Here is a 22,138-nt window from a genome sequence, read left to right as displayed (position 1 = left end):
AGAGCAGAAAAACAATACGAAGGTCTGAGCATTTATCAAATATTCCACCATAACATCATAGTGATGATCAAACGAAGACTGCCACTGGGTGACAGACCTAATCTCTTTTTGGGCCCTAAAAGCTTTTTGCCTTTCATTTGTTTGTCAAAAATCCCCCTCATCCCTGCAGCGGGCAGATGCTCGGAGGCGATGGCCAGGGTGAGACCCAGACTGCTGTGGCCCAGAAGACTGAGGTTGCCAAGACAACTGGCCCAGCACCCCTGCTGTTGTCACTCTGCCTGTGTCGCTCAGTCATTGATTCTCTCCATCTCACCAGCTCTCCACATGCAGCTTGCATTGTTCTCAATGGCCCTCATTGAGAAGCCATTGTACACGATAATACACCTACCAACTCTCCCACATCCATTTCATCGTGTCACATTAACAACCAAAAATCATATTGAATAAAAAACTGAAAAGCTAATACCAATAAGCAGACCTGCGTTTTCAGCATTTAATAACAAAAAAAACTACATACATAAAGCTGTTGTCATATAGACCAAAAAACATCATCAAATAAGAAATACATTGAAAATACAATGTAAATAATGGTCACACCCTATTACGCTCTGCGCACAATGGTACATCTTGAAATCCTACATCTGTTAAATACAAAGTATTAAAAAAACAGACGTTCACAGAGACACACCATTAATTCATTAATATCTAAACATCTCGATATCTAAGCGTCGACTGTGCTCGATGCAGCCAGAGGCTTTCGTGAATGCAACATTTGGACTTCGCTAATTTGCATTTTCACATCAGAGACGCCAGAACTGTCAAGCGCTGAATGGCAGCTGCAAGACATCTTTGTGGCTTTCTTTGAAGACTATTATCAACGCACATCAATTTCACTTGAGTCCAGGACTTTAATTGTAAGTAACACCGAATAAAGCTAATTTAATGGAGTACACGCAATTAATATCCACGTTTCAATTCTGGTCGATCGTATCTAACGGTACATTGAAACCTCTACAGCTCAGCCTGGACCCTGATTCGGCCATTGCCCATTCACAATGGCCGGAGGAGAACGCACATCTGGTATCAAAGCATCTGCCTCGGTGGGTGCCTGCGCCGTGCCTTGAGAATCTGGGGTAGCAAGAGAGGTCCCATTGTTCCCATTTGACCACATCTGGGTCTTCTCAATCGTATCTAACGGTACATTGAAACCTCTAGACTCATATTGGTCTGAGAGTGAAGGTTTCTTCCTCAGCCTCTTGGCTTCGTTTTGCAGTTTTTGTCGGATGTAGCCCTTGATCTCTGCGTCAGTCTTGCCAGGAAAGAAATACTGAACGGTTCCTGCACAGGAATATTTCCGGAAATTAGGTGGAATAGATTCAAATGAGTGTAAATTTTGACAATCTTCAAAATGACAGAACACCGTCTTACTCAGGATTGCCTGGACCTCTTCAGTGGGGAGAGCAGGCTTTGGTTGGCCTCTCTTGTTGAACATGACTCCAGATATAGAGTGGGAAGCCAGGCATTCCCTCTCGTAGAGTCCACGGAGCAGGTCGTTGGTCAGTTTTTGGGGAGTGGTGCCTGTGTTACACCTCTCCAAGAGTTCAGGAGTGATAAACTGATAAAACAACAAATAAATTAAATACACAAAATGAATACTGATGCTATCTATTAGAACTTGAGAAATATAATATAATATAATATAATATATATATATATATATATAGCTTGATAAGACTTGACATGTTCTTCTTTCATGCATGTTAGAAGTGGCTGATATGACAAAAATACTGTAGCAATTTTTAAGACAAGTTCACAATGTCTTATGGCAATCTTATGGCAATTCTTGTTTATACTTGATACTTGTTTATAAGACTTTTTTTTTTTGCAATTTACTGAGCAGTACTGAAAACCACTCTAATTGCCCTATTAAAAAATAAATCAAAAATCAAAATCAAGGTAACAACAAAAAAATAATAAAGATAAACCATTTATGCATTGCAAAGCATAAAACAATCGTAAAAAACAAACATGTACACTGAAAAAAAAATTATGTAAGATTACTTTTAAATTATAATAATTACTTTTTTTATTTACTTTTAAACAAAAATTGCTAATACATTTAACAAATAATTACAAATAATCATCAAGTAGCACACTAAATTTAACCATTTTTTTTAGGTAAAAATACTTACATACAGATATGTTTTATTTACAACTTTGGAAAAATCATTTTGACAGTGTAATACAAAGACTTCAATATGACCAAGAGAAGTCATATTGAAAATACGGAGTGCTACAACATAAGGATGAAAAGATGATTATTTGTTGTGCAACCATGTCTAACTAACTTTTATAGACTACCTCTGTGAAGAGCCCGTCCCTTAGAGCATTCTGAGTGGCCTCATGAGGTTTCTGTGGTCCTGGACCCTGATTCAGCCATTGCCCATTCACAATGGCCGGAGGAGAACGCACATCTGGTATCACAGCATCTGCCTCGGTGGGTGCCTGCGCCGTACCTTGAGAATCTGGGGTCCCGAGAGAGGTCCCATTGTTCCCATTTGACCACATCTGGGTCTTCTCAATCAGCATTTCCAGGTTTCTTGCCAGCTTTCCACATGCTGAAGGGTGTACATCACATGTGAAGATTTGATTTATGCAATTCGATAAATCAAAACACCTAACAGAATCAAACAATATTGACCTGTAAGGCACCTAAGTTGTTCCTTCAAGTTGTCCATTTCCTTCTGCATGCACAAGACCATGGTAATAAGCTCCTTCTTCGAATAGGACTGTAAATAATGAGCCTCCTGCCACCACAAAAGTACACAAGCTTAGGTCTGGAATCAAATGTCTCGCAAGCAAACAAGAACATCAACAAGCAAATGTCCCAAACGCTGAACACAAATGACTCCCATCCTACCTGAGACTCAGAAGCAGGAGGACTGTCAGTGTAGAGGTCTGCGGAAGAACAATCCAGCTCATTAACCTGTCATGACAAGAAAGAGTCCTAATATTTTCTATTTACTCAGTCAGTTGTCATTGATAATTGTACAACAGTTCATTTCAGCAGTCAAATCTGATCACATTGTCTCTCCCCACATCCAGATTGAGGTTTCTCTCACACTTTCTCCAAGCACAGATGTGATTTTGTGTGTTGCTTGATTGATAAATAAAGAAAATTAAAGAAATATTAGTTTTAAACTGCATAAACTTCCATTAATGATGATTACTGACTGTTTGAATACACTTTTTTATTATATTTTGGGTGAATAAACTATTTTCTTTGGGAAGCTGTTTATATAGTTTGATAAAGTATGACTTGTTTTTTTTTTTTTTTGATGTTCAAACTAAGACAGGATGTGATGCAGAGAACAGAGTATCCTGGCCAGAAAACAACTGTTGTTTTTCAAGTTATTATGCTCTTCATATATATTTGATCTATATATGACGTAATGTTTATTCTACTCAAATAGTTATTATACTGTATGCTGTTTTTGCATACTAAAGAGTTATAAAAGCTGATGCTTGGACAATAAACTTTGAAGAAGCTTGACCAAAACAGAACTTTGCATTGGTGAATGAAACGATAAAAGTATTTGACAGTACTGAGAAATACAGGAATAATCTAGCAACAGTCAAAGGGGGAAAAAGTATATAAATAGGCTAATTTTCTCAGAAATGTGTTATTAAGTATATCCAAATCACAGCCGTGCTGATATGGACAACAACAGTAGCTTTAATACCGCATAACCCTAACCCTGCATTGACGAGGTTGATACCTTGTTTACACCTAGTGGAAAAATGGTTCAGTGTGACTTCCAATTCTGCCTAGGTCTCCAAAACCCATCTAAAACCACTGAAGAGGCCAGCATGGGGGGACAGAAGACCGGCAAAACATCCTAAGATGGTTCAAGATGTTTGTCAGCAAAGGTAGCCACTTCTGTCATGCAAAAGCAAAGCTAATGAATGCTTCTTAAAACTCTTTCAATGAGAACCGATATTGTGGCCTCGCACACAACAATGCTGGTGTTTTCCATGAGGGGAAGTACCATGGTAATTTTTTATAAGGGTACCAACAAAACAACTTGAAAAGAAGAGCTTGTTTCAAACTTTCTAAAGTTTCGGATTTCAAAACTTTTAACCCTCTGGTGAGGTTGTACTTGGAGGGAAATGAGTACAGGGCTTTAGTTGGGCGCGCGCCTGGTGGGGTTTCGGTTAAATGGTGTATTGTACCATGCTTTACCCCATTGTTCTCCATTAGCGGCCAGGCATGGCCGCCTGCCCTGCCTGCCTGCCTCACACCACTGCTGCAGGAAAGGAAAGCATCAAATCTATTGCTACACGGTGCGAAAAGTGCAGTAGTAAACCAACAACAGTAAATTATGGGGGAATTGTTGCGTAAAATGCTGCAAATATCCGACGTGGAACAACTGTTAGAATCAAAACAGAAAGGTTTTGCTGTCCGTCCTCTCTGTCAAAAATGCATCCAAACATCGATTAAACACCGATAATGAGAAAAAGACCAAACCTTGATGTCTAACTTCTGAAACCCGGCGTCGGATGAGCAATTTTCTTCTGCTTTCTCGTTGGAAGAAAACAGTTTTCTTCGTTTCTGTGCACCGTTCTGCTGGACAGTCGGGTTGACATGATACTAATTATTCTTTTGGGATCAGACATATGCCATTAACAGTTACAAACAAACAATGAGGCATTAAACACTCAAAAACACGTTTCCATCAGTCATCTTACACTGAAGCAGTCCGGTTTTTGTTCCTCTTCCTCATCCTCTTCATTTTCGTAGTCAAGAATTCGCTGCGCTTTTGTTTTCCTTCTCATTTCTCTCCCATTATTTTATTTGCGAGCGAGAAAAAGGGCTCCACTCTGCATAATGCAGTTACGCTCTATTGGACTAAAATAACACTGTTCCTCTCTTTCTGAGATTTAGACGCTACAGATACCGACAACTGTGCTCCTTGCGATTATTCTACTTCAGCTCAAATACTTGAGTGAATCCATGGAAGGACAGCACTTTACCGAGAAATGACAGGGAGCACATTTGAGGCTAACGCACCGTAGCGTAACGTGGCACGAGCTCGAGTCCCGTCTAGATTCAATCTAATGGCAGATCCTCACAACAACAGGAAATCCTTTGCAAATATTTTACCATGGTAACCCTAGTTTCCGCCGAAATACCCTAGTTACAACTGTAAAACCGTAATAAATCATTACAAATTCTCTTTCAAACAGTTAAAGAAGCTTTCAGTATCTCGGTTTATTTTATTGAATGCACTGTCACCGAATACCAAGTTAACGTTTCCTCAGTTGTTTTGTAGTAACAGTAACTGCAGTAATTATGGTATGTCGGCAGAAACAATGGTTACCACGGTAAATATTTAAAAGGTACCATATTGTATATGCGCTCATAAAAGAACAGTGTATTTCCAGCGACAGTCTAGTTTACACGTGTTTAGCCTGACAATTGATAAAGTTAGATTCGTCATGCAGTTTTACGAAAGATTTCCCGAGGCGTCAACAAAATAACTTGAGCCTTATTTTGCGATTGTAATACGTCTTTTCCTGTGAGGAAGATCAGTTAATATTAATATCAGACTGTTTACAAAACAGATGTACCAGTGTCAGTTACCCCTAAAATACCGTATAGTTAAGTGACCACTTTAAAATTGTATTAGACATCACTAAAATAATGTTTGGACTGTGTAGGAGATCCTGTATTATGATTTATGTGTTAATTTCAAGAGCAAAATTGGGCGTTGTTTTGTATAAAGTGACAATTTCAGTTTAGGTCAATGACAGCTTTCTGCTTTTGTAATTATTGGAAACCTAGACACAAAGATGTTTCTTAAAATTATTTGTTTAAAGTCTTGAAGAGCCTTCAGTAAACGTGAATACATCAATTTATAAGGGGAAGGAAGAAACAATACTACTATTTAGGTTAAATGCAGTCACACAGACTAATTTCCAAGTATCAGATGTGTTTTCTAGAAAAAACACATTCTCTGAAATGTTTCCTGACTGATCCAGTGATAAGCATAAATTGGAGCTTGACATCTTGAATGGCAATAGATGTTTACTGCCTCCAAATTACATTTCCAAGATTTTGTCCTCAGTAATCAATTGTTATGCTTTTATATTTTCTTCAGTAACTCCTGACTTGTGCAGCATAGCAGCATTTTATGAACAACAATTTTGAGATGAACTATGGTCTATTTAATAGTTCTAACATACTTGAGCATTCAATGAGGCCTCAAGAAATTGCAGTGCAACCAAGTACTATCAGAACTCTTATATATAACTCTCCTTACTGTATATATAATATTTTTTTAAATCTGAATTTATCAATGCATGCCTCCGAGAGAAAGTGAGTTAGAGAGAAACATAAAAACTTGGAGGCATTCAGTTCTTTTTCCCACTGCCTCTCAAGGCTGACTGACGCAAGCATCTGACACAAAGAGCCATGTTTAATGTAGATATCTATTCAAAATATTTAAAGATCAAAATATCTGTAATTAAAAATTCATCAAACAAAATAATATAATGTTATGACTGATGAGGGTAGTTACTTAATCTTGAACCCTAGAACACGCGACCTCTGGCCTAAAAACGCTCAATGAGCGCCATCTAGTGGCTATAAGTAGCTAAACGCATTTTTTTAGAGTATTTTATTGAGTCAAGTTGTCCAAAGTGATATAATTTAATACAATGAACTATTGTTGCTATTATGTGTGTTTTAATGTTGAAATGTTGATAAAAGGCCTATAACATTCTATTTATTTAATGGCTGATGAAATTGTATTGTGACAGCGACAGCGAGAATTATGGTCAATAAATTGAATTTTTCTAAATGTCGTCAGAAAAGTTTTTGTAGCCTAGATAATGGAAAATTGACTTTCAAAGATAAGCATACGCTAAGAAATATTCATTGGAGTAAAAAGTGTGTCAACTAACCCCATATGACAATACATTACTCTTTTGGCATAAAGCATTTTCCATTAATTAGTCTCAGTATCCGATTATATCTAGCCAGTGTTTTGTCAGTAATTGTCAATAATTTTGTAACTATATCGCCAACATTGTATTCCCACGGAGCTCACCAAGAAAGGGAAGAAAAAATAAAGGCGGGACAACCAAGTTAAATAGATAGCAGACAGATAACAGTTTTAAAAAAAATATTAAAAAAGTCTCATTTATAGGTTTGTATACAACGGGGAATTTTGATGAATGATCTCATCCCGTACGTGCACTAGAATATTCTACGCGTGCGCAGTGGCAGCATGTTTCAGAGCCTCAGTTCAGCCAAGTTGTCGGCAAGAGGAAATTCTGCAAGTCATGGTGGCCCATTCAAAGCGAGAGGGGAGTGACAACCACACAGAGATCTGAGGGAATAAGTGTGTAGTTAGTTGGAAGTGACTGATGACAGTGGCTGTGTATGCACGTAGAGCCATTCGGAGTCATTTGTCAGTAAACTCTTCCTGAGTAAGTATGAAAACGGACTATTTTGATGCTATGCTACCGGGCTAAGTTAGCTATAGCTTTCGAAATTACGAATGTTGGAGTGTGTGTCAGTGCGGCTGCTGCAAACGCACAATACAGCTTTGCGTGAACTGAAGGAACCGTTTTGAACGGTTAGGGTTAACCAGTTGACAAGAACTGGGTATTTAATAAAAGTTGTTTTTAGTAATTCATGTCCCCGGTAGAACCCCTTTAAGGCCCGCCTCCTTATTGGCTGTAGCGCGGAGAGGAAATAAATGACAGGCTTCTTAGCCAATCAGAGGCTGTTGCGCCACTTGTTGCTAACGGCTGTGATAGCGGAAGTGTAAGAGGTCAGTACTTCACAGTGCTTGGACAAGTAAATTGTTCTTAGACGAGATTTTAGATGAAAGTAGGCATAGAATGACATTAGGCCGAATCACAGTGGATCTGGAATTTATTGGTAACGAATATGCGCGATTTCGTTGCGACTTTTGGTTATTAGAGGGTTACAGGGATGGATGGATTGATGTGGGTGTGATAGTGAGGTGGGTGTATGTGGTGGGAGGTCATTCATATTTTATAATAACAGTTTCATAGTAAGACTGTAAATTGTCAATGTATTATTTTAATTAGGTTGTTAAAATACTTTGTTGTGATATATGATGTACTTTTATAAATCTGAATGTTAACATTTAGAATTTTGAAATGTAATTAGTGTATTATACTACATTATAATGCAAGGACCTTTGATGATTTTTAACTGATTAAGCTTTAATTGCAGTTCACTTGCATTTGAAAAATGTGCAATTCAATTGCTAATTCCATAATAACGGCTTCATTTTTGTCTTCTCTTTCTATGCAGGCTTGGTGAACTTTGAAAGTGTATGCTTACAAATATATAAGCTGGATATAATTTGGGTGAAAAAAAAACATTCTTCAAAGACAACAAAAGAGGATTTCTCTTCACCTTTAGTCCTGTTTTATTAGAAGCACATGACTGTGAAACAGAGCGAGCATCCTTTTATATTGTGTCTGCTTTTGATTTTCTATCGTATACAAGGCTGACCAAAATCTTAACTGGGTTTGACATTTGTTCGTGTGTATTTTTTGTTTTTGTTTTTGCTTTTTAATTCCTTTTTGAGTTTTTTTCTTTTTTGTTCCTGTGCAAAGAAATGCTTTACTTGAAAAAGTACTTCACAGAGGGTCTTATTCAGTTCACTATCCTCCTGAGTCTAATTGGGGTACGGCTGGACTTGGACACTTATTTAAACAATCAGCTCCCCCCACTCCATGAGATCATCCTGGGCCCCAGCTCGGCCTACACCCAGACGCAGTTCCACAATCTCCGTAACACCCTGGACGGCTATGGCATCCATCCTAAAAGTGTGGACCTGGACCATTTTTTCGCCACTCGTCGGCTTCTGAACCAGGTGCGCTCCCTGGATCATCTGCGTGTGCCCAGCACCGAGTTGAGTGCCTGGCTGGTGCATCGTGACCCAGAGACTGTGGTTTCGGCAACCAGTCAGTCCGGCCCCAGTATTGCCCTGGACAATGGGGGCAGCCTGGAGGACGTGAACAACTCTGACGCCTCGGCCATGAGAGGGGCTGGCAGTGCTTCTGAGACCACTTACAGCCTCAGCGGAGAGGACAGCCTGGGAGCCGTGGCCCCTGAGGACAGTCAGGAGCAAGGGGAGAGAGAGAGCAGCGACGACCTCTCCAAAGAGGTACAGTAGCTGTGTGTTTTTAGATTAGCCTACAGTAATTAGATTGACATTGGTTCGTATTTGATTTCTTCGAAGAGAGAACCGTCTTATGCTATTATCTCTAGCTATTAGATTAAGAGGATTGCATAGTGGCTATTAAGAACATTGTATGTGAGCTGGTAGTATTCTTATTCTACATTATGAGCCTTACAATAGTGGCTGGACAGGGTGTGGTCTCATCGAAAGAGCTCTGTACCTCTTAAAACTTGGTAGTTGTGCTAATGTTAAGGTTTTGGACTAATAGTAATATAAATATTACATTTTCTAGCAATGTCACAGCTTTGACATGTGAAATAAAAACTGCCCTGAATCAAATGGAGATTTTAGTAGTAGTAGTAGAGGCCATCTACACTTGTGGCTATCAGGATAGTATATATATATATATATATATATATATATATATATATATATATATATATATATATATATGTAGCATTTCGTTTTTTTGAGAGAGATGTGGTTTCTTTGTAGATTATTTAGGAATATATGCTTGGAATAGTTAGCCAAATAAGAGCTGACAAATCCCTTCATTAAATGTAATTATCTGATGATGTCCTGTAATCTTGGACCTTTTATGACACTCCCCTTTAATGAATATATTTCTAGGACATTGACCTCATAGACATCCTATGGAGGCAGGATATTGACCTTGGTGCTGGCCGAGAAGTGTTTAACTATAGCAGTCGGCAGAAGGAAAGTGAGGCTGATAAACCTAATGAAGAGAACGAGGAGGCAGGTGGAAGAGAGGAAAGCTGGAGAAATGGACTTAATCTCCAAGCAGTGCAGAGCCTAACTCATGTTGATGGAGAGACAGGAGAGAGCATACCTACGGAGGTATGTGCTGTATTATGCTAGGATTAAAGGAAGGTGTGAGGAGCACAGCAAGGTTTTGGTTAAAAATGCTTTTTTTTGCAAAAAAGCTGGTGAGCTGTAGATGTCAAGTGAATTTCAGTCAGCCTTGGAATTACATGGATTTTTCTTGTTGTATTTCCTAGCTTACCAGTCTCGGTGCTCAGACTTCATTATCCATGCAGGAATGTCTGAGGCTTCTGGAGGCCACCTTTCCGTTTGGAGAAGAGCCAGAGGTAGCGACAGTGAAATTCATGCTACATTACGGATTAAAACTTGGCCGTTTTTTTGTTTGTCATTTTACATTCTTTTTTTACTCTTTAGTTCCAGGCCACTGGACCCACCTCACAGCTGAGAGATTCAACCGAGGAAACACCTACAACATCACAAGGGATCGCTCTACAAGCCACTCTGTCACAGTCTGATACACCACTAGACCTGGAGCAGCAGTGGCAGGACATAATGTCAATAATGGAACTGCAGGTTTGCCCATTTATTGCATTCAAAATTAAAGAAGAGAATATATAGTAGTGGTGGGCATAGATAAATTTTTTTAATCTACATTAATCTCACTGTGATCTTGAAATTAATCTAGATTAATCTAGATTAAAATGGCTCATTCGAATTCTGCCGACGGCATTCAGAATATGTGTGTTGCCCAAATAAAATTGACAAACAGTTAGTCTTTGAGAAGGGGTTTATCAAGCTAGGTGGTGCATTAGAAAAGGGGCTCATCTCCTGTTTCCAAAATGCATCACAAAGTGCTTGAAAAATTCCACATTGCACAAGGTGCAAACAAACTTACGCCTGTTTCACACCAATGTTTAAGTTTTTTTTCAAGTTTGTAGGTGTCAAGGTACAGACACCAAATAATTAAATGTAAAATAGCACTGGATAGTCTTCAATGTAAAAATGAAATAAACAATCAAACCTACATTTATTCAGACACCTTCAACATTTCTCACATTATTACAGTTTTGATATATATATAAAAAACTATATCTGGTGTCTGAATAATTTTTGGTTTGAATGTTAAAACTACAAAGTAATTCAGTCAAGAGCAGTGAGTGATTTTCATTTTCATTTTCTTGGATTAACATTACAGCAGCCAGTAGCTAAATTAGGCGCTGTCACTTTAAGAGACGATGAACGCATCCAATATAATCACATCCCATTTTTTTTTTTAACATATCATATTTTTTTTTATCGCCCGATAAGAGTCTCGCGTTAACGCAGCACGTTAACGCCGATAACGGCCCACCACTAATATATAGACATTAATTAAAGCTTATTGGAAGTGGTCGTAATAGTGTCAAATTAAAAGTCATTTTAAAAGGACATTGAAATATGCTTTTGGGTTTTGTAGCATTTCCAATTTTTTGTTCCATCGGATAAAAAGTAATAACAAATTTTTCTTTAACCATGAATACATATAAATAAATAAATAATAGGGGTGTAATGGTACACAAACATGATGGTTCGTTTTGGCGTCAAGGTCCGATATGGTTTGGATACAGGAGGAAAAAACCTAAACACCTATATTTCTAACTAAACAATGGTTTACTGAACAAATTGCTTTTTCCTTGAATTGCAATTCCCTGCAATTCTCTATAAATTCTAAGAGACTAATTGACCTTGACACCATATCATGAGGTTGTGTAGGGATCTTAAATATATAAGATATAATTTCCTGTTGTATGTTGTTTTACTGTATGTTGGTCTTACAGTACGACTTGGACTTGGCAGACAAAAGTTTTTCAAATATGACGCCCCCCCCCCCCATTTTTTTTATTATCCAAGTGTATCCAGGTCATTGTTTGTGTGAAATGAAATTAAATATTGTTTAGTTAATAAATAGATAGGGCTTTAGTAATGAGCATCACACCTATAAACTCTAAAATCTAATATCCATTACGTCTTTTTTTAGGACATGGAGGTCAATACAGCAGAAAATGTCACCATGAATGATGACCCCAATAACAACAATGCCAGCACCACTGAATCAGCCACAATAGGAAGTTTTGAACTCCCACAGTCCACTCTCATTAACCAGGATGTTAGTCTCCACCAGGCTTCGCTTCCAAGTTGCAGCCAGGACTTTCCCACACTCTTCAACCCCGAGCTGGATTCCACCGTGGGACAGCAGCCTACCCTAGTCAGGCTCTCTTCTAGCAACTCCTCCAATATCAATTCAACATTTGGAGCTACTAACTTGACCGGCCTCTTTCTTCCACCACCTCTAAACAGTACTACAAACCTAACCACCACGCCGGTGCTGCCAGATCCATTTTCCAGTCTGTTGGAAGAGTCTATGCTGGATGAAATTAGCCTGCTAGACCTGGCGATGGAAGAGGGTTTCAGCCAAGACCAGGCTTCTCAGCTCAAGGATGAGCTCGATTCCGACTCAGGTCTTTCACTGGACTCTAGCCATAGCCCAGCCTCACCTAGCAACTCCGAGACATCCTGCTCATCAGCCGCATCATCTTCATCAACCTCTGCTACCTTCTCGGAGGAAGGTGCTGTGGGCTACAGCACCGATTCAGAGGCGGCCGCAGCAGAAGCGGAGGAAGGAGCTGTCGGGGGCTACCAACCGGAGTATAGCAAGCTGTGCCGCATGAGCTACCAAGATCCCTCTCAGTTCCATGGCATTCCGCAGCTGGAAAATGTCAATCACAACCACACCTACAACCTACCACTGCCATCGTCCTACTCTGAGCGTTCTCAGCTGTCCGCATCCTGCAGCAAGAAAGGCAGAGACAAGCAAATGCAGCAGACGAAGCTCCAGCCACCACAAGACTGCATGGACAGGCAGTCTAGCCGTGATGAACGCAGAGCGAGGGCCATGGACATCCCATTCTCCAATGACAAGATCATTAACCTCCCCGTCGAGGAGTTCAACGAGCTTCTGGCCAAGCACCATCTCAACGAGGACCAGCTCGCGCTCATTCGTGACATCCGCCGCCGTGGAAAGAACAAAATGGCAGCACAAAACTGCCGTAAACGCAAGCTAGACACCATCATGAAACTCGAGCAGGGCGTGCAAGACCTGCAACGCGAAAAAGCTCATTTGCTGAAGGAGAAGATGGAGTACTGTAAGTGCATCAGACAGACGAAGCAGAAGGTTCAAAGCCTTTCGCAGGAATTGTTTGCACAGCTGCGGGACGAGGAAGGCAGACCCTACTCGGCCAGCGAATACTTTTTGCAGTACGGCCCCGATGGCGTTCTTCTCATGCCTCGTAACATGAGCACAGAACAAAGCAACAAGCCCGAGAAGAAGCAGAAGGACAAAAAGAAGTGAGGAACTCCCAACTGTTGCCCTTTTATTTTTCGCAAAGGCACGACCATACAAAGTATTTCGAAAGGCAAAGGAAGCCTTTTTCTTTGAGATGATTCTAGCGAGGAGAAGAAAATTGCATCATTGATTTCTCTTCCTGCATTGGGTTTTCTTTGTTCCTTTTTGGTTCCGAAGTTTTCTCCTGAAAGCGGCATTAAAGCAGACGTGCTTTATGTAGTACTGATTTCTCATCGATGTACAGAAAGATGCAAGCGAACGGGATACTTTCAGATGCCAACTGAAAGAACTGTCCAGAACCTGAGGTCATGGAGGACACCAACAGAATGTTCTTAATTTGAAGAACTGTTTGGTAATGCTCCCAAAAATGTAGTCGATGACAATAATACACCATATTAAGATGACGTTGACCACGAGGATGCAAAAATTGTTTGAGCATTAGCCCATGCTGTGTGTTTGTGGGTACCCTGGGATTTCATTGGTGGCTGAGAAGCAGAACCCCTGAGAGCCGGTAGAAGAAGAGTCTACTGAATGCTAGAAGTGAAGCCAAAATAAACTACAGGCATGCCAATACTAACCAAAGGTTGTGTTGTTTCCATAACAAATCATTCAGGTCACTCTGTGGATCCAAATTCACGTTTTCACTTAAACAAAAAAACAAAAAATGCAAAAGAACAAATTTGTTAGTCCCATTGGACAGCAAACCCACCTGAAAATTCTCCGGAGGTCAGTGCCATTTACCAAGGAACTTGGACGGTTAAATGAATAGCGCTAATGAGTGAGTTTGAATTTAGCTTTGGCTTGAACATTGGAGGTACAGATGGAGGATGGATACACTGCATTATTACTAATAAATCGTCTTCTGTACCCTTTACAGCACTGTAAATCAACACTGTAGCTTATTGCCTATAAGCTTTTTTCCTCTTCTGCTGGGGAAAAGGTCTCTAAGGCCTTTCTGTCAGCTTTTAATGTAACTCTCACATGTGCAAAAACTTTTTAATAAGCCATCAGACATGGACTCCTGAGTGGCATCGGTGCAGTTAGCTCCTGAATCATGTGATTGAGTCTGGTGGTGTGTCTTGATATACAGGATTAATTTAAACGAACCGAGTCGTTTGCTTTTAAAGTTCATAATGTTTAGCCTTTGTTGCAGGTCAAAATGCTCTATTGCTACTGCAACTCATGCTAGTGGCTTTTGTCTGGTGCAGTGGAGGAACGTTAAGAGATGCTCTTGTTACCGTTGTATTGTCATTTGAAAAAGGAATACAATTCTCACCGAAATATATGAATAGTAGCAGACATAGGTCGTTATTACATTTAAACTACAACTTCTCATTAGCTGGGTCAGTGTCTTAGCTTTGATGTGATGTGACTTCTTTTCTTCTACCAAATACACTACTTTTAGTAAAAGTACCTTCATTGCTAATTGAGTGAAGCCATGAATGGTCTCCTGGCAAATTAAAGCAGTTAAGCTTATGCCATTAACCAACTGGATCGTGCTTTACTGCAGCCTGAGGATACAGCTGACCTTATACACTGACATATCAATGAATGGGTAGAAAAAATAACAGTACCACTGGTGTGAATGTCTAATTTACATCTTCATCCTTTTCTGTCAGTCTCTGTCGTTTCTATCTACACTGTTCATATAGCACCATTAGACACAGTAAGTGTCCGTTTTGGTGTGACATGAAGAAATATGCAAGACATGGTAATTTTTTGTCTCGGAAATGGAAAGGACACAATCTTTATGTTACTGGTTTTCAAATACTTAGCATAGTTGGGGTAGAGATAAGTGATGAGTAAAGATGAGTGATTCGTTCTCTTAGATGAACTTTGAATCCCTGTTACACTGTCATATCTACTTGCCATTAAGCACTGTTGTGTTTCGTTCGTCTTGTTCGGTTTGTAAATATTTTTGTGTTCTGTACGTCTCTTGTCCTAATTGCTTGGTTTAGCCAGGCCTTTTTGCACCTTCTTTGGATTTGCCTGTTCAGAGTATTCCTATATGAATTATGTTGAGAGATTTGCTGGCAATCTGGAATTGTTCTTTTATTAATTATAATAAACATTTGTTTCATTTCCTTGGTTTTTTCTTTCTTTTTTTTTTTAAGAAAAAAAAAGCTTTGTGATTTATAGTATATGAATGGCAAAATAAATTGGATTAAAAAATAAAAATGTCAGAGGATTTGGTTATACTGTAAAAACTCTCCTGATAGTTATATAAATATGAATTATGTTGTCTTTATTGGTTTTGCTTATATCAGCTTCAGTGTGCTGCTCACCTCGCAGTGTTTGGTAAAATGGTACTCTTATGGGGTAACACTAAATTCAGCTTAATTTGTGATTTGTTTTCAATTAATATTTTTTGACATGTTAACATTAACAAATTTTTGTTTTTACATCAATAATCTAGGTTAATATAAATTAACATACTATTAATAAACCCGTTTTCACTGTTTATTTATGTTTAATGTTTGAAAGTGTAATTTCACACCAAACGAAAATTTAATTACTCGCGCGAGTAGATTACGTACAAAGTCAATTGCAAAGACTTGAACAGGGATGCGAAATGCGCTACAAATTTGTCGCGAAAGTGCTGTGTAATATTTTAAGAGAATATAATGAATATAGTTCAAAACAACAGCATTTATTTGAGACAGAAATCCTTGGTAATATTCTAAATGCCTTTAATTTGACTTTTGATTAACTAATCTTACAAATTTACAAATTTTGAGTACTGTATAAGTATTGACCATTGACCTTACTATGGACCTTACTTACTGGAGAAGCATAAATAAGTGTGACCAGTTTTGACAGAAATACAACAAAGATCTTTATTTTTGAAAATGGTATTTCATTAATATGCTATAATAATAATATGGTTAAACAAAACTAGCATACAATCATTAAAGCTCAGAACATAAAAACATACTACAGGAGAACAAATGTTACAGTTCTTCTACTTTGTCATGTGAAAGTGATAAGTCAAAGAGTTATCAAAGTAAAAACCAATCTTCGGCTGACTGTACACAGTGATACTGATGTGCTAGGAAATGGCAAACCTATTTACAAACACAAATGTCAAGACCACGTCAAGAAAGACTGGTAATATCCAATGGGCCTTCTCACAAATAGCACCTATGGGGAGACCAAACACGCCGTGGGCAAACAAACACTGAAGAGTAACAGCTGCTGGCATTTCTTTATAAAACCAATCGTATCAAAGCCAGTTCCAAACGTCAAATAAGGCCTATATCTTACACTTCTTTTACCATGGGGCTAGATACAGTCATGCGTTAATTAACCACCTGCATTGACAGATGTATAAAATTGTCATTTTCTTAATAATCTGTTAAGGCAGTAATATTTTAACATTAGTTATATATATATACATAAAATTAAGAATCGTGGAATAAATCAGGGCAGTTTTTTTTGAGACAGCTACAGCATCAAGCAAAACCGACTCTGTATGATAGACTAAACACTGTAATCTACACAGGGTGGGTTGTTCGACATTTCTAACATGTAAAGAACACTATTTCACATGTATGAATATCAGACGATGATTCTCCTTCAAAACATGATCTGAATGTTTCCGTCAATAGAAAGCATGAAGAGTACATTAATGTGCAAAGTCACCTGTCAAGCACACTGAGACAGCAGTGTTCGATTTGCTTCATCTATGGCAACGGTGCCCAAACTAAAATACACTGAAACCTATGTAGATTACTGTTTATACTGTCGCTACTTACAAATATTTCTGACTGTTTTCCTTTGCCATCTTAAAAAATAAGAAGAAGAGGAACAAAACAAGCATACCAATGGCCATGACTGATATTGACTGTCCCTAACATCTTTTTTTTGTGTGTGTGTGTGTGTGTCTAGTTTTTGTCATCCTTCTTCTCTTCCTCTTCAGTGGGGTATGAATGCCAGGTGAGACGTTCCTCGTAAAAGGAGATGACCACTTGTGGACACTTTACATTTGCCTCCTTGGCTGGTACTAGATCAGCTTCATCAGAGTTTTTCCTGTAATATAAAAATACAAAAGAAGACGTTAACGGCTATTTCTCATCCAAGAAGGTATCTTTAAAGAAAACTGAGGGGAATTGTAATATTCACATTTCTTTCAACTCACAGACAACTCAAAATACACCAAGCCATCTGTTGGTATAAGTGCCAAAAATAACAGCTTTGGTAAGTCTAATATTAATATTGTATATCAAAGTTACACATAACTTCACAATTGTCCCCGTTGTGGAGGTGAATGCAGGGGTGCTACCCCAGTTCAAGCATGTGAAACGGATTTGGTCCTGGCAATGAAGTTTGCCAACAGGATATGATTTCATCTGTTTTTAATAAATAATAAATCTTTTAATAGCTTGCCCTCAACACTGCAAATCATACGGCTGTATGAATGTGCAGGTCAGAGTTCACCAAATTTTAACTTTAGAATCCAGAGGAAAATGAAGCTTGCATTTCCACTCTGGCGTTCACATGCATATGAATTAAGTCTTATGTGCTGCACTTAAAAGGGATAGATCTCACTAAACCTCCTTTTGTGTTCCACATTACATGAAGGGGAGTAAATGACGGAATTTTTCTTTTTAGACTAAATACCCCTTTAACAGTGAATGGGGGCAATTGTAATGCTTTGAAAATATTTTTTTTTTATAGCAAGTAGTAATGGCGAGATTAATAAATGAATCTGTAATGCTGCATAAACTATATATACCTTAAATATACTGTTTGCTTGCATATTTAACATACTGTATATTTATGTCTCATGCACACCAAGGCAGCATTTATTTAATGAAAAATACAGTAAAAAGAAATTGGTGCCTTCAATTTTAATTTTTATTCTATTTTAACATTTTAAAATTATCTTCATTTTTTTTATCATGTAATTTATTCCTATGATGGTAAAGCTGAATTTGCAGCAGCAAATTACTTGATTGATTTGGTGCTCAAAAACATTTCTTCTTATTATTAATATTGAAAATATTGGACGTTTCAAAGACCATCATTTATTTCAAATAGTAATCTTTTGTCTTTACTGAACAAAAGTAATACTTTCTTTCATCAAAAATTAATAAATGTTACTGACCCCAAACATTTCAACAATAGTAAAATAACATTTCGTAAAAATTTTAAATGTTCAGTGTAGTGTCACAATCACACCAACCTGAGAAGTGATAAATTCTGGATAAAGTCGTTGAATAGTAGCTACCAGTTAAAATGTTGACATTTCTCATTAACTTGTAACCAGTAGATAAATATTAGTTTCAATATGAAGGCATCAAAACTTTAGGAAGCAAAAGACAAAAAATAAATAAATAAATAAATAATTCACAGTGATACAAATCATGCTTTTTTTTATTTTCTTTTTTTCTAAAGAAGAGCAATAATTGTGGTTTGTAGAAATTTGGAGTGTTACAATTGCCCTCAGTCTCTCCTAATGCTGCTCAGGAACTGTCTCTCTAATCCAAAACTGTGTTTTTTTTTTTTTTTTGTTTTTTTTACGGGTAACAATTTCTATACAAACCATTTCATGAGGAACATGAGTTCTCCACTTGAGTCTGTAGCACCAATAATCCTCTCAGGATCCAAACCACGTGCAAAACCTCTGAGTTTCTCAGGCTAAATTAAGAGAGATGGCATGTAAGACACTGTTTAGCCCATTCAATTTCTTTTGGTTTTCTAATGTTTTAAAGACACTTCCTGACCAGCTTATAGACATGGAATGATGTAGACATCTCAGATTCTCAGATCTTCATGGCTCTTACCTCATCCTTGCGCTTTTTGGTCTCCTTTCCATCTCCGTCTGACTCGGCCCGCCTCTTGCCTCCAGATTCAGCCGTTTTCTGCGACTTAAGGAATTCTGCTATGAGGTCAGGACAGTCTAGGTTTTCCTCTGGTTCCCAGGTGTTGTCCTCGCTGGGGAAAATAAATAAATAAATAAACAAACACCAGGATTTTCACATAGAATCAAGATGACATCTAACTGCGGCTACTCACTCAGAAAAGCCTTTCCACTTGAGGAAATACTCCACTCTTCCCTTCACCACACGCCGATCCAGGACCTTCTCCACAACATACTCCTCTTCTTCCTCCTCCACCACTTCTTCCACTTTCTTTTTGTTCTGTTTCTTCCCTGCTGTTGATTGCTTGGTTTCAGATTGAGTGACTGGAGCTGGACACATGAATGGTGGGTGGAAAATACAGAGATAAACATACAAGTTGACCTAAATCATTTAGCATTGTTTGTGTCAAAATACCACAGTTATTGTTTCTACAGCAAAATATGGGTAACATGATACCAGCAACTACTGCCATAAAAATAAAAAAAATATAAAAAATTAAAGGGACTGTTCACTCAAAACAAATCTTCAGCCATTATTTACACACAAAATGTGATGTTGGGAAGAAAGTTAGAGGCTGTCCACATCATTCGCTTTCATCTAATATTTTTCCATACAATAAAAATGAAGGTGGCTGTCGTCCTCCATAACCATTCATTTTGTGTTCCACAGAAGAAAATAAGCCATACCTGTTTGAAACAACATGAGGGTGAATAAATAAAGGGCAGTGCTGGGTAGTCACATGTCATTTGGCTTCACAAAAATCTGAATCCAAAAATTGTATTTGTAAATAGATTCAATTACATTTTAAAAAGCTTATAATCAAATTAATCTTGAATGACTTTTTTATGGATTACATATTATTCACACACTATTTAAAGTATAATTTAAATAGACCCCCTGTGATTTAAAGTTAATATTTCAATATCAATATTATTAATATTTAATATAATTAATATTTCAATAAGTTTTTTGAGGTCAGTCAGTCAATGTCAACACATTGCAATGCAGGTAATTAAATAAATATATATATTAAATTAAATTTACATTTTGATTCTTCCATAAATGAGCTTTTCATCTGCTCACAAACCCCTTGCAGTTCCTCCACTATATATATATATATATATATATTTTTTTTTTTTTTTTCTTCTTTCTACAACATGGTACAAAACAGTCCCATTCAAACATATGTGATAAACGATAGTAATCTAAAAGTAAACATAAATTAATAAAACTACATTATTTTCAGGTAATCTGTAGTCAGTAAAGAACTACAATTTGCAAGCAGTCTACACAGCACTGAAACAGGTGTACTGTCCCTTTAAAAAAAGAACTCTTATTTGTTCGGATGAGATGTCATATCAATTTACTATGGTTTTATAGCAAATTATAACTGTAACTATGGTATTTTGACGAATTTTGTTCGTTTCCATTGCAGACTAACACACACACAAAAAAAGAATTCCAAACCTTCAGTCACAGCTGCATCGGCTGAAGGCTCTGGCGTCTGGCTCATTATTCCAAGGGCTCTTAACAGCTGGAAATATATATATATAGATCCTTATAAATACAGATAAAACAAATGTAAAATATTTTCTGAGATATATCGATCACATATTTCGTATGCACACCACATTCTGCATTTCATCTGAACGTGTGTTGGTTTACCTAATGGATGCAGCTGTACTACACATCTGCATGCATAATATGACAAACATTGTGATGCATTTGCGACGGCAGGCCAGCGCGAGCGAAAAAAACCCATTCTGAATAAATGCATTGCATGCTTCACGTGCTGTGCTTGATGAGATGGATAGAGCAGGACGCCACTGTTTTGCTGTATTTTATTCCTCCATGTTGTTTAAGTGAGGGTGAGCACGCTATTCGATGTCTGCTGTGGTCAAAACAGCTTGCATCCTTGCCGCAGCACGCTTGATCACTGCTATTTTACCACAACAAACACTATGTGCACGAGCCCGTAAAACAAACGCACTTACGTGTATCTCGCGGAGATAAAGATGAAATAAAGCTGATCTACATGTATTTAAATCCGAGATGAATAGGTTGCAGTGATTAATTACAGACGTCCACTGTGCTGTGATGCTGCTGAATGTGGCTGTTATTCACGCCCACTTCCGTGTTGGAAAGGACACAAAACGGTGACTTCCGGTGCAATTATCTCTATGGTGTCTTTTACCATAAACGTGAATTTGCTTTATTAGATATTCTGGAGGATGGAATTATGACTGGTGTAATGAAATAGGCTACTGGTCTTACAGCCTAATATCTACTACTTTCTCCATTGAAATCCTCCTCTCCTCTTAGTCCTTTCTCCCATGTTGCTTCAAGCAGATGAGCCATCTTTACACAGCCGAGATGCAGCAGCATCTGTCCTGGTTTTGCAGATGTTCTAGCTTTCTTTCATGAATTTCAGAAGGGAATGTGTGAAAATGTGGGCTTCACACTTAAAACAGACATGCATCACCATACAATGAAATATGATGCATTTAAGCCATGCTAAAATGCAGCTCTGATGCGGCTTTCCTTCCAGGTGAATTATGCAGCGTTGAAACTTAAAGGGTTAGTTCACAGAAAAATTCAAATTATGTCATTCATGACTCACCCTCACGTCGTTCCAAACCCGTAAGACCTCTGTTCATCCTCGGAACACAGTTTAAGATATTTTAGATTAGTCCGAGAGCTTTCTGTCCCTCCATTGAAAGTGTGTGTGGTATACTGTCAATGGTTAGAAAGGTAATAAAAACATCTTCAAAGTAGTCCATGTGACATCGGAGAATGAGTCAATCATTCGTTTGTTTTCTGGCTCGGCTCAGTGTTCATCTTCAGTTCTCTCTTCACAGCAGTTCAGTCAGTCTACTGTT

At 38.1% G+C, this 22,138-nt stretch overlaps 3 protein-coding genes across 7 annotated transcripts; 1 reads left to right on the top strand and 2 right to left on the bottom strand.

Annotated features, from left to right (window-relative positions):
* Window positions 1-463: 463 nt before the first annotated feature.
* Window positions 464-5,217, bottom strand: LOC113111483 (BEN domain-containing protein 6). Of its 2 annotated transcripts, none has more exons than XM_026276248.1 (7): window positions 4,750-5,217; window positions 4,529-4,624; window positions 2,921-2,986; window positions 2,702-2,807; window positions 2,362-2,618; window positions 1,429-1,615; window positions 464-1,338 (listed from the first exon to the last, which is right to left on the bottom strand). In XM_026276248.1, exons 1-7 carry the CDS (start codon window positions 4,834-4,836, stop codon window positions 1,019-1,021), a joined length of 1,119 nt encoding a protein of 372 aa, XP_026132033.1. In that variant the 5' UTR covers window positions 4,837-5,217; the 3' UTR covers window positions 464-1,018. The 2 variants fall into 2 exon arrangements, with proteins under 2 accessions (XP_026132033.1, XP_026132032.1); XM_026276247.1 differs by having other exon boundaries at window positions 4,529-4,627; window positions 4,750-5,216.
* Window positions 5,218-7,283: 2,066 nt separating this feature from the next.
* On the top strand, window positions 7,284-15,479 carry nfe2l1b (nfe2 like bZIP transcription factor 1b). 3 transcript variants are annotated; one of them, XM_026276240.1, is made up of 6 exons: window positions 7,285-7,494; window positions 8,354-9,215; window positions 9,861-10,088; window positions 10,250-10,339; window positions 10,428-10,586; window positions 12,031-15,479. In XM_026276240.1, the coding sequence occupies exons 2-6, from the start codon at window positions 8,664-8,666 to the stop codon at window positions 13,399-13,401; spliced, it is 2,400 nt and encodes a 799-aa protein (XP_026132025.1). In that variant the 5' UTR covers window positions 7,285-7,494; window positions 8,354-8,663; the 3' UTR covers window positions 13,402-15,479. The 3 variants fall into 3 exon arrangements, with proteins under 3 accessions (XP_026132027.1, XP_026132025.1, XP_026132026.1); XM_026276241.1 differs by lacking the exon at window positions 7,285-7,494 and adding an exon at window positions 7,862-8,036; XM_026276242.1 differs by lacking the exon at window positions 9,861-10,088 and having other exon boundaries at window positions 7,284-7,494.
* A 727-nt stretch (window positions 15,480-16,206) lies between these two features.
* Window positions 16,207-21,406, bottom strand: cbx1b (chromobox homolog 1b (HP1 beta homolog Drosophila)). 2 transcript variants are annotated; one of them, XM_026276243.1, is made up of 6 exons: window positions 21,254-21,406; window positions 20,727-20,793; window positions 19,414-19,588; window positions 19,182-19,332; window positions 18,941-19,035; window positions 16,207-17,424 (listed from the first exon to the last, which is right to left on the bottom strand). In XM_026276243.1, the coding sequence occupies exons 2-6, from the start codon at window positions 20,770-20,772 to the stop codon at window positions 17,280-17,282; spliced, it is 612 nt and encodes a 203-aa protein (XP_026132028.1). In that variant the 5' UTR covers window positions 20,773-20,793; window positions 21,254-21,406; the 3' UTR covers window positions 16,207-17,279. The 2 variants fall into 2 exon arrangements, with proteins under 2 accessions (XP_026132028.1, XP_026132029.1); XM_026276244.1 differs by lacking the exon at window positions 21,254-21,406 and adding an exon at window positions 20,925-21,235.
* Window positions 21,407-22,138: the final 732 nt, after the last annotated feature.

This window comes from Carassius auratus, chromosome 12 (assembly GCF_003368295.1).
Source record: "Carassius auratus strain Wakin chromosome 12, ASM336829v1, whole genome shotgun sequence".
NCBI lineage: Eukaryota > Metazoa > Chordata > Actinopteri > Cypriniformes > Cyprinidae > Carassius > Carassius auratus.
The sequence above is the reverse complement of the archived record's forward strand: the minus strand, read 5'-3'. Positions and strand labels throughout refer to the sequence as shown.

Excerpts from the sequence above, each read along its gene's own strand:
- cbx1b (XM_026276243.1), bottom strand. The coding sequence starts at position 20,772 with ATGAGCCAGACGCCAGAGCCTTCAGCCGATGCAGCTGTGACTGAAG. Across the intron at positions 19,589-20,726 it reads CGATGCAGCTGTGACTGAAG|CTCCAGTCACTCAATCTGAA; the intron begins GTTTGGAATTCT and ends TCATGTGTCCAG. Across the intron at positions 19,333-19,413 it reads AAGTGGAAAGGCTTTTCTGA|CGAGGACAACACCTGGGAAC; the intron begins GTGAGTAGCCGC and ends TATTTTCCCCAG.
- nfe2l1b (XM_026276240.1), top strand. The coding sequence starts at position 8,664 with ATGCTTTACTTGAAAAAGTACTTCACAGAGGGTCTTATTCAGTTCACT. Across the intron at positions 9,216-9,860 it reads GCGACGACCTCTCCAAAGAG|GACATTGACCTCATAGACAT; the intron begins GTACAGTAGCTG and ends ATATATTTCTAG. Across the intron at positions 10,089-10,249 it reads GAGAGAGCATACCTACGGAG|CTTACCAGTCTCGGTGCTCA; the intron begins GTATGTGCTGTA and ends TGTATTTCCTAG.
- LOC113111483 (XM_026276247.1), bottom strand. The coding sequence starts at position 4,836 with ATGAGAAGGAAAACAAAAGCGCAGCGAATTCTTGACTACGAAAATGAA. Across the intron at positions 4,628-4,749 it reads AAAAACCGGACTGCTTCAGT|CAGAACGGTGCACAGAAACG; the intron begins GTAAGATGACTG and ends CCGACTGTCCAG. Across the intron at positions 2,619-2,701 it reads ACAACTTAGGTGCCTTACAG|CATGTGGAAAGCTGGCAAGA; the intron begins GTCAATATTGTT and ends TACACCCTTCAG.